The following is an 18,604-nucleotide window of genomic DNA, read 5'->3' as shown; positions in this document are numbered from 1 at the left end:
TTGCTGATCTTCTTCTTCTTGTACTGTCATTTCCAGGTACACATTTGTACACTCTCGGCTTGAAGCGAAATGAAATATTAATCAGGCTTTGTTCCTGTTGAATCCCTCCTGTTTAGATTTGTGTTTGAATATAATTTTCCTTTCTTTGTATAAAAATGTAGTCGATTAATTAATGAGTAATGGGCTTGCATATGTATAACTTCTTCATCTAATAATTTTAGTTTAAATTAATCAAATACTAGTTAATTTGTTTTTGATATTATGGTGTGTCAATCTCATGTTCCAGTATTATTGAATAATAGAATATAGAATGAAAGCAATTTTTCTTTGTACAAACTCGATCGCAATTTTCCATTCACATTAGCCGTAAACTAATAACTAATAAGTTATTTTTTTTAGCATGTAATTAATTGAGAAATTTTCTTTTATTTTTAGAGACAAACTTAATAGAAGAAATGTAGTCACTATAGGTTTATCTTTAAAAATAAGAATGAGATGAGTCTCGCCAAATAAAAATACAAAATTGCGGGGCCCTCAGTAAATATTTGCTTTAAATTGCTTAGACTTCGGGATGGACCGTTTAGCAAAATTCCACGGCCCTACCCAAAGTAGATGATACGCTAGTCGCTTTAGGTGCGCCTTTAATAATTTAATTTTCTTAAACTCGGGTGCACATTGATGTGACCCAAATCCAAATCTCAACGGAGTCAAAGTGTGTCGACGACCACGGGTACATTGATTGTAACGCGGTTCGAGATACATTTTCACAACGTTGCAATTCCTTGTAAAAAATAATAATAATAATAATTATGAAAGCGGTAAAAAGTTAAAATTTGCACATAAGTTCATATTTGTATAAAATCAGATAATCAAGCCGAATATAACAGTTGAGCGACCGTGCTAGAACCACGGAACTCGGGAATGCCTAACACCTTCTCCCGGGTTAACAGAATTCCTTATCTGGATTTCTGGTTCGCGGACTGTAATACAGAGTCATTCTTTTCCTCGATCCGGGATAAAATTGGTGACTTGGGACACCCTAAATCTCCCAAGTGGCGACTCTGAAATAAATAAACAAATCCCGTTTCGATTGTCCTTTAATTGGAAAAACTCCTTGCACCCTCGCGGGGGCGGAAAAAGGAGGTGTGACATGGAGTACCGCTCGCAGGTGGTCCACATGCTCATCCTCTGAATGTGAATAAATCAGAATATCATCAATAAAGACTATCACGAACAGATCTAAATATGGCCGAAATAGCTATTCATCAAGTCCATAAATATGGCAGGCGCATTTGTCAACCCGAAGGACATGACAAGGAACTCGAAGTGGCCATATCGGGTCCTGAAGGTTGTCTTGGGAATATCTTTCTCCCGAACTCTGACCTGGTGGTACCCCGACTTCAAATCTATTTTTGAAAAGCATCTAGCTCCCTGCAACTAATCAAACAAGTCGTATATCCTTGGAAGTGGATACTTATTCTTAATAGTTATCTTGTTCAGTTGCCTATAATCGATACGCATCCTTAGCGAGCCGTCTTTTTTCCGTACAAACAGTACCGGTGCACCCCAAGGTGAGGTACTGGGTCTGATGAAACCTTTCTCCAGTAAATATTTTAACTGCTCCTTCAACTCCTTCAATTCAGCAAGTGCCATTCTATATGGAAGGATGGATATTGGTTGCGTTCCCGGAAGCAAATCGATGCCAAAATCAATCTCTCGCTCTGGAGGAATACCTGAAAGTTCATATAGAAATACATCTGCGTACTCTTTGACTACTGGAATAGATTCAAGTGTAGGTATCTCAACATCTGCATCTTTAACTCGCACAATATGATAAATGCACCCTTTTGCGATCATTTTTCTCGCCTTCAGATAGGAAATAAATATACCTCTAGGTGTCACTGTATTACCTACCCATTCAAGGACTGGCTCACCCGGAAAATGAAATATGGCTGTCTTTGCTCGACAATCAACTGTGGCATAACAAGCTGCCAACCAGTCCATGCCCATGACAGCATCAAAATCCAACATCTCTAGCTCAACTAGGTCGACTGAGGTCTGACGACCACAAACTGATACCGCACAACCTCGGTAAACCCGTCTAGAAATAACCGATTCTTCGACCGGTGTAGATACCGCAAAAAGATCACCTAGTGTTTCAAGCACTATACCAAACTTCCCTGCGACAAATGGGGTAATACACGATAAAGTAGATCCTGGGTCTATTAAGGCATAAGCATCGTGAGAGCAAATGGTCAACATACCTGTCACAATGTCTGGTGAGGATTCATGGTCCTGCCGACCTGTTAACGCATAACTATGATTCTGGTTACCACCTGAACTGGAACCTCTACCTCTGCCTCAACCTCTACCAGCCAAAGACCGAGTCTTGCGCCCTGAAGGATGCACGGACATAGATAATCCTGATGTTGAATTCGCTGGTTGCGCCATACTCCCAGAATCTCTATTTGGAATCTCGCATCATATGCCCCGGACGTCCACATGTATAGCAAGAATCGGAACCGGCTCGGCATTGGCCCAAGTGTCATCTACCGCAGATGGCACACCGCAACGGAAATGGCCATGTCTTCCCCGAACCTCGTTGTCGCTGCAAACGTGACGCCTGGGAGCTCTCACCTAGTCCTGACTGAGTATAACAATCATAAATGTAATCCTGTGGCTGAGATGGCGGAGGTCTAGGTGGCCGTTCGAAGTAATGGGGCCTATAACTACCCTGAGACTGCTCCTGAGATCTGGCAAATCTCATCCTTTTACGCTGCCCTAAGTCAGTCCTCTCCGTACCCTGCTGTCGACGCCTACCACTTTCTATATTCTGTGCAAATGCCTGAATCCGGGAGATATCCATACTATCATGTAATGCAGCGGTGGCACATGCCTCGGTCAACTCTGGGGCCAACCCTGCTATAAACCTGTGGATTCTATCTCGCATAGTAGCAACTATGGATGGTGCATATTTGGCCAATGAGGCAAAAATGGAGACTATACTCTCGAACACTCATATTGCCCTGCTTGAGGACTAGAAACTGATCGAGTCGGGCATGTCGGATCTCTCGCGGTAAGTACTAGCCAAGGAAGGCATCTGAAAAATTCTCCCAAATAGCAGGAGGTACATCGCGTCCCCTGGACCTTTCCTATCCCTCGTACCAAAGGATGACTATATCTCGGAGTCGAAAAGCTGCTAACTCAACTGCCTCTTTCTCCGTGGCATGCATAACCCGAAAGATCCTGTGAAGCTGATCTATGAAATCCTGCGGGTTTTCCCTCTGATTTGTCCCCGTGAACTCTAAGGGACTCAAAGCAATAAACTTTCGGACCCTTGAACTCCCAGATCCCTCAAAAGGTCCTGCACTAGCGGATGCCCTAGCCTGTTGCTGAGTAGCTACCAATTGTGCCAACAAATGCACCGCACTCCTCAAGTCGTGATCTGATGGAAGTGGAGGGGGAACTGGATGTGCGGTTTCCCTAGGAATCTCCTCAGGTGGCGGAGGAGCCGGTAATGACTGGGTAGGGGTCTCTCCCTGGGCCTCCGATTGGACCTCATCTACTGTTTGTAATTTGATTTCTTTCTGCTATGGGCATTACTTTGATATCTTTATCTTGTTAGCTTTATGTAATATCATGTTCAGGTTATTAGACAAGTAGGTGTCTTGATTGTTTCTCGTCACTACTCCACCGAGGTTAGTCTTGATACTTACTAGGCACCGCTGCGGTGTGCTCATACTACACTTCTGTATATTTTTTGTACAGATCCAGGTATTCGATCGTTAGTGGCTGCGCGGATCATTGCTATGGAGACTCAAGGTAAACCTGCTGCTGCATTCGCAAGCCTCAGAGTCACTTTCTATTGTATTTATTTCCATTGTTTCCTTTTGTTCTGGAACAGTGATGTATTCATATGTATGACTACTCCTAGAAAGACTTATGACTTGTACTACCGGTTTTGGGATCGTAAATGGTACATAGTTTTCTATTTCAAAATGGTTCGATGTTAGCAAATATTGTCGTTATTTCTATTAATGTTAGGCTTACCTAGTTTTAGAGACTATGTGCCATCGTGACTCCTTCGGAGAGATTTCGGGTCGTGACAGAAAAATATAGGGCAAACACAATGTATAGCAGCCCAAAATAATAACCGAAAAAATATATATTTTTTGTATATTTCATTGAATATATATACATTTCTCTATGTTATATACAAAAATATACAAATTTTATATATTTTTGCAGCTATTGAATGAAAATAATTTCAACCACGGGCTAGTAGTGATCTTTGCCCAAAAATATTTGCCTGATACAGTTCTACAGAAACTAAATGTTTGTGCCCTGTTCATTAGAACAAAATCCAATCCTCCCAATTATAAAATTTGTTATCAGATACTATTCTATATGTTACAGGAACATAATTCTTAAATGCTTTAAATATTTTAAAACCGCCTAAAAAATTAGCTCAAAAAGTTTTCTTGACTCATTCCAAAGGTCAAGGATGACAAGAAGCACAATGCTTCTTTGGAAAACAATTTGAGAGTAATAAATAGTTATCTCTTCTTTTTTTTGAGTAGGAGGGGGAGGTTTAAAAAAACAAAATTTGGCATCTTTGGCACCCGAATTACATGCTAAGCAAACTAATTAAATACCATTAAGGTTGAGCTCATGAATCGATATTCAGATTAGTTACAGGTAGTGAGCTCTAGTTTACCACATACAGTGATAAAACCCCAAAAAGGAAAAGGAAAAAAAGCTAAGAGACTTGTACAAAGCTAGCTAGCAGAGGAAGATGTAACCCAAATTCTCAAACTTTAGATTCCAATGCTAAAAGTATCTTCTTCCTTGGACCCTGAAAACAACAATGGACATTTACTTTAATTGGCACTTAATAAAGGAAGATATAACCCTAATTATCACTCTAATCCACATTGTTACAGCTCATGAGAACTTTTGAAGTAAATGGCCATTGCAAAGACTGAAATAATACAAGAGGCTAAAGAAGTTTTACAAAGGAAAGTAATTTCCTAAGCTTTGATTCCCTGCCGCAGAATTATTATCTAGCCTAAGCCTTGTTAACTCTCCAAATCAATGTGATTTTCATGGCCGCCGTATTAAAAAAGTCTTCTCTGAAAATATTAAGGTTATTCTCATCTAGTTATCTTAACTAAGATAAGTTTTTCGCAACAACAAAGTCTAGAGAAATCTATCATCCTACTAATTCAGACATTTGCGCTACTTATTGAGAAATCTATCATCCTACTAATAACAGTTCCTCCTGCTGCTGACAACAAAGATCAACATCTTATATTTTTTGTTTTTTCAGAAAGGAAAAAAAAAAGGGATAAAAATCTTATCCTTTTTGTTGTGATGCCTTTTTCTATTGGGTGGAAAAAAAGAAAATAAAAACCTGAAGGGACAGATGCCAGATCAATTCTTATGAAGCACGCAACAAGAAGATACTTACCATTGGTATTCCCATAGCTTTAAGATCTTCATCTGTCATGTGTAAAAGAGCAGCCATATCAACCTGCAAGAATAATAGTAAGATCATAGGTGATATTCTGCAGCTCTTATAAGTAAACTGAAAATGACAATAGGAGCGGAAAACTACATACTTCTTCAGCTTGAAATGTAACTGCATACTTCTCAAGACCCAATGATTGTAGAAAACTATCTACTGATTCAACCTGCAACAGAAAAAAATATATGTAACAAAGCAACCTCATATCAGAAATTTCTGAGGGGCATAAGCAACAAGTTGTCGACTATTTTTGACTCTATGACATTGCTGATAACATAGAGGGAAAGAACCAAACAAAACAAGATAAGCAGTAAGAATGGCAAGAGCCACAGTATTACTATTTATACAAAAACTATTAAACATGATGCAGACGATTGTAATTGCACATCATCTGATTGAGGAAGCTCACGCTAAACGGCCACAAAACATGTGCAAGTGTGCTGCACAACATAGTTGAAGGAAATACTGGAAAGGAAACATAGGCTGCATCCCTCTCATAAGGTGAACAATGAAATGGACATAAGACTAGATTAAACACAGATCTCTATATAATGTCTTAGAAATCACGGCAAGAATTGAGGAACAAACCACAGTAAAGTTGAACAACAACATTCATACAAAGCACTATTGCAGGTTTTCTTCCGGTATGAGTCAACATGGACTCAGGTGAGGTTTCCAGGTGCAAGAGCGGACGGTGTAAAACTTGCGTAGACCTTTTCCTTTCTCTTCTTTTGCCTAGACCTTTTCTTTGAGATAACTGTAAGTAAGACTTGCCTAGACCTTGAAATTCAGATCTGATCAAGAATAATCTTACCACACAGGTGAAATATATGGTGTTTTGCTTCTCTTATATTCCAAATATATAAGTTCCATAAGGTATTAGCCTATTAGGTCAGTCCAGATTGACTTTAGCATATAATCTATTAGTGTCTTTTCGCCCTGAAAACTATATCCTTATTAGGCTCTCTTTTCTTTTCCAGAAAATGAATTCTCACAGAAGGCCCAAAGGAAGGTAGTGAAAATAAGTGGTTTAGACCTCGCTAATGAAAAAACCCAATTCTATACATATTTGCAGCTCAATTTCGCATTGTAATCCTTTTTTTTGTTGGCAAAAGTGGAGCATTTGATGTCTTCTGTCTGACTTGAGGATCTGTAACCTGTTTGATAACAATGGAATGCGCAAGCTAGTTGATTCAGCACCTCTGTGTCTGAAATAAGTCATATACCCTCAAGTTTCGGACATGCCCTCTTCATCAAAACCAACAACAGAATTCAGTAAATAAAAATGTGCATAGTGGCCGAATCCTAGAGTCTAGAGAAGCAAAAATTGTCTAGAATCCAGCCTATTATCAACCTTATCTAGTCACTGGAACTTCCTCTCATACATAAGCATGACCTTTTCTTCCATCCATCACTAAAGCCTCCTTGAGCTCCATACACCTATTACTCTTATAGTCTTATGTTAATTCTGGCTTCTCAGCATTAGTAGTGTAGTAAAACGTAAAAAGGCTGCCTACCTTTTTTAATATGGTAAACCTTAACACCCCCCCCCCTAACAACCAACCACAAAAAAACAAGGAGCAAACAGGTGCCACACTTTGCTTTCCTTGGAGACTCGAACCCCCAATCTCATGGTTGGAGCCTTGGAGGTGGATGGTCCTTTCCACAAGACTATCCCCTCCCTAATCAAAAATAAAATTAAATAGCTAAATAAAACAAAAAAAACTGTGTACTTCTCATTCTCCATTATCTCTAACTTAGATCTCGAAGAGGTATGTGCCCCTCATTGGGTACAATACATTAGCACTAGAAAATGATTAAACAGGTGGATAATCATCTTCCTGGGGAGTAAAGACACTCCATTTAAATGATTTTACCTTGCTGAATGTTGACCAAGTATATTTGTCTATATTTTCAATTACTCTTCTGGCTTCCATTTATTTAACTAGTGGATCGGGACAGCTCACTAACAGGAAGTGAAAAGTTGGCACAAATGGGGAGGAGACGTCTTAGCTGTTTGCTTCCTTGGAAAAATATGTTGTATTGCCGGTACTGGTGCAATGACAGGTTTAAGATGGGCCGTGAACTTTAGCTACCAGAATCAATGGTATGATTTAACAGGTTTTATCTACAATTGAACCACTTACTCCAGCCACATTGAAGAGTTCAGGTAGCATAAACAATTCCTACCCACAGCATAAGCATACACAAGAAAATAAAATAAGTATGTCCAAAAAGCACCTGTACTAAACTAGGCATAATTTCTATACATGTGGTTTCAGCCCAGGCAAGAATGTATTGCAAATAGGTTCCTAGAGAATGAAGTCCTCATAGTGTAATGTTGCATCAACACCCAGTCACTCAGCTATATTAAAGACTCCAGGAAGCATATACCGTTTACCCACAGCATACACATACAGAACAGAATAAAATAAGTATGCCCAGAAAGCACCTGTATCTAAGTGGGAATAAACAATAAAGCAATTTGTTGCTCAAGCAAGAAGCTACTGCATATTGGGTCTCAAAAATGAAGTCTTCAAATCTTCCAGTGGATTCAACTGTGGAAATGAATAATTAAAACAGCTATCTTTGTATGAACAATACAAATAAATTTGAGGACTACTAGATATACGCACACTTAGCAGCTTTTATTATACTGGTCATCTGATTACATGTCACAGAATTCTAATACTGGACCTGCAGACTGCTATAAGCATAATACTTCCCGAACTCTCACGCAGTAGCTTCGTAGAAACACGGTCCAACAACCAACAGCAGCAAATTAAATATTTTAATGCTTAAAGAGCAGAAGACTAAGGAATATGGTGTCATGTAATTGTAAACATGCTATCTTTGTCTAAGACCTCCACTTACCCTTCTCTGCTGGCGGTTATCTTAAAGCCATATTTTGTCTTAGGGACATCCATGAAGCAATAACCAAAAATTTGGTGTCTAGATATACACTCTCAGACCCGTGCTTTTTCCCCTGATTGTGAATTTTTTAAAGGGCTGCACAATTTCTAGCAGCAAGATCTCATTTGTAAAAGTAATCTGAGTAAGTGAGATATTCTTGCCTTCTGCTGGGACTTCTTCTTAGAAACTTTGCTGGCAATGTTTTTCGTCTCTGAGGAAGGAGCTTCAGCTACGACACTTCTCTTGGAAGGTTTGCTGACTTCAGGAATTGTCTTTAGCTTTTTTTTAGGGGGACCAGTTTGCATTGTTTGCGAGTATACAGTACCAGAGAGCTTTTCCCGCAGATCCCTCGTACCTCCAGATAAAGAACTCTTTATTATTTGAGTAGCTTGTTGAATACTTCTTCTTCGTTGAAGTTTGAGACGAAGATCCTTTGTACCAATTCTCTGATCTATACAAGCGCACAACAAAACAAATCAACCTTTTATTGCAGAACTCAAAAAGTATACTGCCCATTCATTTATGAAAAAAATGCTATATGAATAGTGTGGTTCTCAAACACCCCATACTTGATCCTTGAAGTTCATCAGGCTCATAAAGGTCATGCACCCATTTGTCATCGTCTTCTCTAAGCCTGAAAAAACGAACTACAGCTATTAACAAAAAGATTGACAAGATTCTTCTTTCTTTTTAGGGAAAAGCTTTGACCTGTGAAGATAAATATGATTCATCTCATAAACATAGTCATTGCAAATAATGGTCAGATAACAACAATATGCCATTTTGACAGCTTGATTTATAGTATTCATGTCGCTCCCCTTATCATTACATTGCATAAAATCTTTAATGCTACTGACCAAGCATCAAATCCATCAACATGAATCCAATCCCTCCCAAGTAAAAATTAGTTTCCAGTTGTAGGACACAATAAGCAAGCAATATGTGAAAACCTTCTTATATGGCTTTTTGGTACTGTCTCTTATTGTCTATATTTTCATTAATGTGGTGCTTATGCTTTCCTGAGCCGAGGGCCTATTGGAAACAGCCTCTCTATCCTCACAAGGTAGGGGTAAGATCTGCGTACACACTACCCTCCCCAGACCCCGGTGTGGGATAATACTGGGTATGTTGTTGTTGTAATAATCAAGCAGTAAGGTGAAAACCAAATAAGCAACAATGAAGCGTACCATAAAAACAAATTCAATCATTACAAGAATCTTCCATGCCTTTATCTGATCAGAGCTGGCACTCTTTTAAGGGAAATAAACAAGATGACCAGCTAAATTTGAGCTAGATACACAAATCTTATTAAATTAATCCCATCCATTACTTGCTAAAGGTCAAAAAGTCCAAATTAGAATCACGATAACCAGTGAGCCAGTGTAAGTTTGAGTGCTAGCTACATGCCTCTTCTGTGATACTCCAAAAGAAGAAGAGAACAATCTTCCAGTAAGAAGCTATTGTACAATGGTACAGTTACTCCTTAATGATATGTTGACCTGTAGGTCATATGGTTTCAAAGCATGGAATAACCTCTTCGCAGAAATGCAAAGGGAGGACCTGCTTACAGTATAACCCACTCTACCCTTTCCTGAACTAACCAAGTAGCACTTTGAGCAGGGGCGGAGCTAGAGACCAAGGTATGGGTTCAGGGGAACCCAGTAACTTTGGCCGAAACTCTGTTGGTTTTAAGAAATCCATTTAATTTGTACAAATTATTAGTGACCCTAGTGACTTGAAAGTGCTAGAATTCTGAATCCATAAGCTTCAAATCCTGGCTCTGCCTCTCACTTCGAGCACATGATAAGCAATTTTTAGGACTGAAGCAAAAAGCTGATTGAAGCTAACAAACAATATATCTAACCAAATGTGCAAGGATGCACCTTCAGCCGCCACTTAAACCACATATATAATAGAAACTTTTTTCTTCAAAAAATACTAAGTATTTATACCAAGTCTATACCTACTGCGACAAAGTAGTAGTTGGTGCAGTAGTACCGGTGCCCTCGACTCGAATCTTTTCCATTTTATGTGGCACACTTTCTTTTTTAGTTAAGAATGGCACTTTTCTATATCTTGAAACAATTTAACTTTATATTTCTCATTTTACCTTGATTTATAGGCACTACCGGTTGTTTCAAACTACAATTCAAAAGTTTATCTTTCTTTCTTATATTTTATGCCTAGCCAAACACGGTCACATAGAATGGAACACGAGGTATATATATGCAGCAACATCCACTAAGTATAATATGTGCAGATGCTCCGCATTCACTGTGTGTGCGTGTGTGTGAGGGAGGGAGGGAGAGAGGACCTCTTGCCGGAAATTAGTCTCCGGCGAGTAGAATCATCAGCAGCATTGCGGTTCAGCCTTTCTTTTATAGACGTCCGACTTAGTGCCTCTTCCCGATCAGCGTACATGGTACTTATCACGCTTCCAGAGTTGATCACCAAACCCAAATCAAAGCTCGGAACCCTAACCCTAACCCTAATTCTGTGGATGTACGTATTTACACAAACACAAACTAGCAGGAATGAAAATTGTAAGTGGTGCAGAAAAGGTTGTTTTTGGCAGCTAAAAAATTTTCCCTTTTATTTCCGAAGGGAAGAAGGAAAATCGAAATAAAATGTGCCGTCAAATTTCCTGGGAATCGGGTTCGGGTTCGGGTTCGGGTTCGGGTTTGGGTTTGGGTAGCACAATAAGGGGCTGTTTGGTTTGGTGACAGACGTAATAATCTCCACATTAAAATCAGCATACGTTTATATAGTAGGCGTTTGACCATATTAAAGTTTTTTTTTCAAAAAAAAATAAATCAAATATATGTTTATTTATAGAATTAATTTAGTTTTTGGGAGACTTTAAAAACCAAAACTTCAAATCCAAAATATAGCTTAAGACCTCTTTTTGAGCCAAATTACGACCATTTAAGACTTTTTAGCAGAAAAAATAACTTTTTAATATGTCAAAACTTACCCCAAAATTTATGTCCAAACACATTTTTAATTTCAAATCAAACTTCACCCAAATCAGCTTTTTTTCAAAGACTATTTGGGGGTCTATTTCCAAACGATCCATGTATTTGCTAGGGATTTAAGGAGATTTCATCCCCACATAGAAATTAACATTAATTAATACAATATTTAATTAACTGACATGTCATTTATGGCTTCGGGAATTTGACTTTTCCGTTGAGTTGTATTTTCCAAAAAATTAAACACAATTTAGTAATTTTAATATAATACTCCCTCCGGTCCAAAATAAGTGATTTTTTGGCCTTTTTCTTGTGGTCCAAAATAAGTAATTTTTTCAGATTTCAAGAATGAATTAATTATTTTTTTCCTATATTGTCCTTGGAGTAAATAATGTTAAAATATGTGTTAGGAGTATTTATGTGAGATAATAAAGGTTAATATGGTCAATTCTATTGCTAATTAATGCTAAAAGATAGATTTCTTAATCTGTGTGAAAACATCCAAAAAATCACTTATTTTGGACCGGAGAGAGTATTAACTATTACACGATTCAAGCCAAACAAGTGGGGGCTATATGAAATTCTCATCGACCATATTACTCAATTTAAATCCTCTTATGCGGGGAGAAATTCAAAAAATAGCCAAATTTACAAGTGGTCATTCAAAAATAGCCACGCTTTTAAAAGTAATCGAAATTTAGCCACTTTTCATATAAAGATAAATTTGAGCGAAAACACTGTTCAAAACCCAAAAAATATGTCAGTATATTATGTTGTAGTTCCAACATAAGTATACTTGAACTCCAACATATTATACTGGAGTTCCAGGATAAGTATATTGGAACTCCAGCATAATATAATGGAGTTCCAGCATAAGTACACTAGAACTACAACATAATATACTGGAGTTCCAGCAAAGTATACCGGTCCAGTATAATATGCTGGAAGTTTATACACAAGTGCTCGAATCTCCAGTATATTATGCTGGAACTTTCCGCGTGTTGGAGTTCCAGCATAATATGTTGGAAGTTCATACACTGGTGCACCGAACTCCAGTATATTATGTTGGACCGGTCTCTGTTGCAGCAAAATAGTGGTTATTTTTCAATGACTTGGCAAACGTTGGTTATTTTTGAATGACCAGTCCGAAAACTGGTCAGAACGTGCTATTTTAACTCTTATGCGAGTATAGTTTAGTAATTTTAATGATATAGAAAATAGTTTTATGACTTTACTGATGTTAACATCAGGATGTTATAATTTTAGAACCTCATTAATCTTGTTGGTAAAATTGATCATTGATCACTCATGAAATTTAAAAGGTACTTATTGATACCTCATCTAAACCATTATATGGAGGAACTTATATTTGATTACTCCACTTATGTGAGTAATTATACTCTTCCTTACAAGATTATACAAGGAGAGAAAATTAAGAATTTTATACCCAAAACATATTGAAAAGCTAAATCCAAATTAAAAGCATTCACCAAGCAAAGCAAGAAATCGAAACAAAACTTTCTATTTACTGTAGTTTCATTATTGTAAAGAAAAAAGTGCTAGCTGGACCTATGCACATATTGTTTCCAACTCGAACTATATATTTGTATATATATATATACTTGTAAAATTAAAATATTTATTAAAGGTGCATGTACTATTTTTCTATACAATTATGAAAAACATTCTGGGGGTGGAGTAGAAAACCTAGACTTATCAACACAATAATCATAAGTCATATACTTGGCTTTAACTTCTTCATATTTTTTTCTTTGTTTAGAACTCAACTTCCAATATTTTTTTTGGTTCCACCAAAAATTAGGAGAATTACAATTAGTATTAATGGAACTAATTGGGCAGCCAATAATATCGAAATCTTGGAAATGAGCTTTAAAGGGTGCAAAAGACCAATTGGTCTTTGTTAATCCTCCATCTGTTGCCCAATTATCTCCATCCCATATTGTAGCTAATATTTGCATTGGTTTTGATGGATAATTCACTCCAATATTTGCCTTGTTTTTGAACACTCTAAATGGTATATTGTCCACAAAAAACCTGAAACATATTGCAAAAGAAAACATAAAAATCAGACTCATGAAATTTAACTTGTCGTAAAAGGTTACTTGTCTTTTGTTTCAGGAAATTTATCTTGTTTTTCTACTAATAACTTATAGATGAACTTTTGCATATCAGTGCAATTTAATCAACTTATTTAATAGGTTATTTACCTTATTTTTTCAGGTTAAGAGATTATTAGTTCTATACACTATGAGCGTTTATCTTTATTACTAGACAGAGGCGGGGTTGGGGATTTTTCTCGCCTAAAGTTACTGAGTAAATTAATAATTTATACATATTCAATAAATTTTTTACGATAAATATAGTGTTCGAACCAAAGCTACTGGGTTCGGCCGAACCCGCTCTTAACACTCTAGCTCCGCCCTTGTTACTAGATTATTATTAGTTCTATACATGACTATGGTAAAAGAAGATTCAATTAGGTGTTTTTTTCTCATGTGTCAAAATTTTAGTGGATAGAGTTATTCAATGTTTGTACCGGCGGAAAACAACAAAAACACAATGAAATATAATATTATATATATATATATATATAATATTATATAGTACAAAAATTGATTGACTACCTCAATTTTATCTTTTTGGTGAGAACTCGATTTTTCACCTTCTAATCCCCTCCCCCATTTCCCTTACCCTACCCCTAGGGCTGCAGTGTCACGAGATAACGTTTTGTTGGATTCTTTTAATATATATATGTATAAGAAAAATAAAAATATTTAGGATAAATATAAAAAATGCCACTGATTATCGTTATAATAATTTGTTCATTGGTTTTACTTTTTAAAATTGTGACACCGCTTATGAAATATCCTGCGTACGCTACTATAACTACCCCTATTTTTTTTTTTTTAAAAAAAGGGTGTACATAATTGTCTTACACTATCTGATGCTGGTTCCATAGGATTTTGTAGTTGTGAAAATCTGCAGTTGGATCAAACCAAAGATGCATCCTTTGTTCTCTATTTCCTTGGCCATTTGCAAATATGTTTGTCTGCAACGTATATGGTTTACCTTCTCTGTTGCCCAAAAACTCGAAATCTACCTCATCATGATCATTGTTTGTATTTGATCTTAACTGCAACCATAATTATATTCTTTAATTTAGACCAAATTTCCAAATCTTAAATATTAAATTTACTTGGTTTTAACTTATATACACTAATAACGCAACTTTGTTTTTTTTAGACTAACAATCAGGGGCGGCTAAATATAATGGGGAGTCAAATTAAAATTTAAAAAGAAGCCTTAAATTTTTCGATAAAAATTAAATATATTTTATTTGATGTTTACTCTTATAGCTACAACTTTAAACTGTAAGTACTTCAATCAAAAATCTATATTGCTGCAACTTTCAACCGCATGTATTTCAATCTCAAATTGACTGTAAATTAAATAATTGAAATATTGCTTTACTTGCCTTAGGTCAAAGCCGACTCAATGTATTTTAATATATTATAGCGCGTAATCTGGCAATCTGCTATATTTTCAAGTTGTTAATCTCACTTTTATGAGTAATTTGATTTTTTTTTTTTAAGATTGTCGATGTATAGAAGTTAAACTCAATTTACTAAAATAAGTTTATAAGAAATATTAATACTTACATAAAAAGCAGTCACGACTCCTGCAGAGTCTCTGTCTGGTAGCTTTATTCTCATGTGAAAGAAGCCTGAACCATAATTAGCCTTGGACCCAAAGCCAGATCCTATAATTCAACAAATAATTTTGCATAATATAAAAAAAATACATAAGCAAAGAATAACTTAATTAGTATTCGTTTGGTTTAGAAATAAGTTATCCTAGGATTAATTATAGCAAGATTAGTTATTCCGGAATTGTTATCCCACTCCAATAGGGATAAAAATAATATTACAATCCCGGGATAACTAATCCCTGGATTTGTTATACTGCGATATATTTTATCCCAACTTAATATGGAAAAAACTCATCTCAAATTTAATCCCGGGATTAATTATTCATTATCCATTATCATACCAAATGAGCCCTTAATGTACGCCATGCATATACAATTATGAAAACTAAAGTTGATCATGCATGAAAACACTTCTTTAATTTCTTCCTTTTTTTCTTCTTTTGGACTATAGGTGATATGTGTTAAAAAACAAAATTAAGTAATTAAAATTATTTTTTTAAGCGTTTAAATTTTTAGTTCATGAGATGGTCACACAGTTCAAGTACGTCTAAGACCGGTTCATTTCTCATAGACAACGTCCATTATAAAAAAAAGAATTTTCACGTATTTAACCTAAGAAAAAAAGACCAGTCAGCACGTGAGAGACATGTACAGTACATAGTTAAGCAGTTAAAAATGTGTTCTTTCTAATAGCTTAAGCTAAGGTAAGATATATAACGGAGCAAGCGAAACATATATATATATATAAACTAAATTACCAGAGGTTTTGTCCATTGAAATCTGAAGTTCTCTTCCTCTGTTGAAGGACACAACGTGTTCATTTCCAAACAGAATATGATAGTTGACATTAAAAGGCAAGTCTTTGGCTCCACTGGCAAAGGCCCCTAAAACTAGGAGAAATGCAAAAAGACAGACAAGATGTAGAGAAGAACGCATATTTAGAAGAATATTACTCTATTCTTGATCAATATCAAAAAAATAATGATTGTGAGTTTAACAAGAGAAAGCTCTCTGGTTGGTTATATAGAGTTTTTTGAAAAGCTTCTAAAAAAAAGTGCAGTTCGGTGCACTAAATTTCCGCTATGCGCGGGGTCCAGAAAAGGGTCGAATCACAAGAGTCTATTTTACGGAGTCTTACCCTATATTTGTGCAAGAGGCTATTTCCACGGTTCGAACCCGTGACCTCTTGGTCACATGGTAGCAATTTTATCAGTTAAGCCAAGACTCCCCTTCTGAAAAGTTTCTAATAGACAAATTTAATTTTTATTTATAAAACTAGAAAAGTAAAAGGAAATTAATAAAACTTACTCTAAATACTTCTTTTTTTTCACTCGGTGTTCTATACTCGCATTGGATTTGCACGGCGCTGTAAGACCCATTAAAGGGGAAGAGCTCCCTACTAGAATTTTTGAAGAATTAATTAACCTAAATAGCCTTCCACCCAACAACTTACACCAAAATAGCCGGCAAATATGTAATATATGTATAATCCATATATAATATATGCATAACCGTTAATAATCAGTGTATAATCTATATATACTAGCTAGAAAAATAAAAACAATGAATCCAAGTGACTATTTATGTAAAGATCACAGAACTTTTTATAATTTAAACCCGACGTCTCTGTTAAGGATGAAGAATTCTATCCATCCTGTCACGACCTTTGGTGGTTACTTAGAAATACTTCAACAAAGAATACCAGAAAGAAAGAAAGAAGGAAAGAAATGAAATGAGGAAGATACATAACGGCTAAATTATGGCCTAAAACCTTTCCTTTAGGCATACGTATACCATACTAATTAGGACATAGTACTTACATCATTAATCTTGGAAATAAGCTTCAAAGACATAATATAAAATGATAAAGAAAGGAGATTAGGCCAACTAATTATGGGAATTGAACAAACTAATTGTGAATGATGCGAAAATGCCTCAAAACAGTTACCACGTTTAGGACTAAATTTATATACATGACAATATAACTAATTTTTATCAGTGTATTTTAACACGTTGTATAGGTTATAAGTTTTTTTTTTAAGGTTACTAATCTCACTTACTATGAATATTTACATTATATTTATGCTTTAGGTGATCTGAAAACTGTAAAACTCTTTGCAATGCCTGTCAAATAAAAGTTGAATCTCCAGGGTTTTGGATTTTTTATACAAATAGCCGGCCGAATTTATTATTTATTTTTCCTATCCGATATATATTGACTATAAACAATTATATACATGTTACATATGGATTGTACATATATATTATACACACGTCGACTATTTTTAGTTTAAACGGTTGGACAACCATCTATTTAGGTTAATTCTTCCCAGGTTTTAAGCAACAAAAAAATGAAAGCAAGGGAAGCATGAGTTGGGCATGAGCTTGATCACCTTCAATCTTTAATTCCCAGACGTTTGTGATATGCTAGCTAAGCTCCATATCGTAGCCCCCATCATAATTTGCTCATTCGGGAAATAACTTGAAGAGAAAATGACCACGAATTTGATAGCCTTGTCATGAATTGTATTATATGATGTTTGTACGCATGTACGAATTTAAAATTTAGAGTCAATAATATTGGAAAAATAATCCCCACAAAAATAATATTCACGGTATACGACTTTAATAAATGTGAATTATTAAATATAGTAATAATAAAAAAGCACAACGAGATTTTTACGTGGAAAATCCTTATTGAATAAGAAAAATTATGGTCCGAAAGGAGCAACTGATTTCACTATAGCAAGAATTTTATAATTTGTGGTACTGAGTAAAATACTCCAAGACCACTACACACTTAAAAAAAAATTATTTTTATTTTTCCACCTCACTACAAATACCACTCAAACTCTCTATATTTTTTCTCACAAAGTATTTTGGTTCTTACTCTGCGAATCGCTCTCTTTCTCTCCGTTTTGGTGTGTCCGACAACTGAAGGAGAACTTCTTTATTTATAGAGGTGAAGAGCCTCTCTAAAATGTTAGTGGTGACATCAGTAATAGAAAACTTACCAATCATATCTTCCTTTTTTTAAACTTTTCCTTACCAGACAAAATCTTTATTTGACAAGCTTGGATTTGGATGGTGCAGCCTTTGCCAAAGGAAAGCTCTTCCATTCACATGAAAATTTATAGGATGGACCCCACAAATCTTCTCATCCAGTGCCATGCATCTAAAAGAGGTATCTTCAGTTTTTCATATGCTCATGCCGACAAGTTCTTTGCATAGCTCGAACTTATCTCTCGGTATTACTTTTGTCAACATATCTGCAGGATCTCGTATGAATCTTTTTGACCTGCAAAGATTCGTTCTCCACTTGCTCATGAATGCAATGATATCTCACATTGCTATGCTTTGTTCTTGTATGGTACATAAAGTTCTTACTCAAGTCTATTGTGCTTTGACTGTCACAATAGACGATGTACTCTTTTTGATGCAATCCAAGCTTTTGAAGAAACC

At 36.0% G+C, this 18,604-nt stretch overlaps 2 protein-coding genes across 3 annotated transcripts; both read right to left on the bottom strand.

The window, feature by feature from the left end:
• Window positions 1–4,590: 4,590 nt before the first annotated feature.
• On the bottom strand, window positions 4,591–11,028 carry LOC107804343 (uncharacterized). Its single transcript, XM_075249180.1, has 6 exons — window positions 10,755–11,028; window positions 9,010–9,074; window positions 8,602–8,891; window positions 5,622–5,693; window positions 5,471–5,533; window positions 4,591–4,855 (listed from the first exon to the last, which is right to left on the bottom strand). Exons 1-6 carry the CDS (start codon window positions 10,859–10,861, stop codon window positions 4,811–4,813), a joined length of 642 nt encoding a protein of 213 aa, XP_075105281.1. The 5' UTR covers window positions 10,862–11,028; the 3' UTR covers window positions 4,591–4,810.
• Window positions 11,029–13,001: 1,973 nt separating this feature from the next.
• On the bottom strand, window positions 13,002–17,301 carry LOC107815793 (xyloglucan endotransglucosylase/hydrolase protein 2-like). 2 transcript variants are annotated; one of them, XM_075240816.1, is made up of 5 exons: window positions 16,963–17,296; window positions 15,901–16,032; window positions 15,093–15,193; window positions 14,370–14,566; window positions 13,003–13,467 (listed from the first exon to the last, which is right to left on the bottom strand). In XM_075240816.1, the coding sequence occupies exons 2-5, from the start codon at window positions 15,914–15,916 to the stop codon at window positions 13,086–13,088; spliced, it is 696 nt and encodes a 231-aa protein (XP_075096917.1). In that variant the 5' UTR covers window positions 15,917–16,032; window positions 16,963–17,296; the 3' UTR covers window positions 13,003–13,085. The 2 variants fall into 2 exon arrangements, with proteins under 2 accessions (XP_075096910.1, XP_075096917.1); XM_075240809.1 differs by having other exon boundaries at window positions 13,002–13,467; window positions 15,901–17,301.
• Between the last annotated feature and the right edge of the window lie 1,303 nt (window positions 17,302–18,604).

This window comes from Nicotiana tabacum, chromosome 3 (assembly GCF_000715075.1).
Source record: "Nicotiana tabacum cultivar K326 chromosome 3, ASM71507v2, whole genome shotgun sequence".
Lineage (NCBI taxonomy): Eukaryota > Viridiplantae > Streptophyta > Magnoliopsida > Solanales > Solanaceae > Nicotiana > Nicotiana tabacum.
Note: the sequence above shows the minus strand (reverse complement) of the source record. Positions and strands in the feature narration are given on the sequence as shown.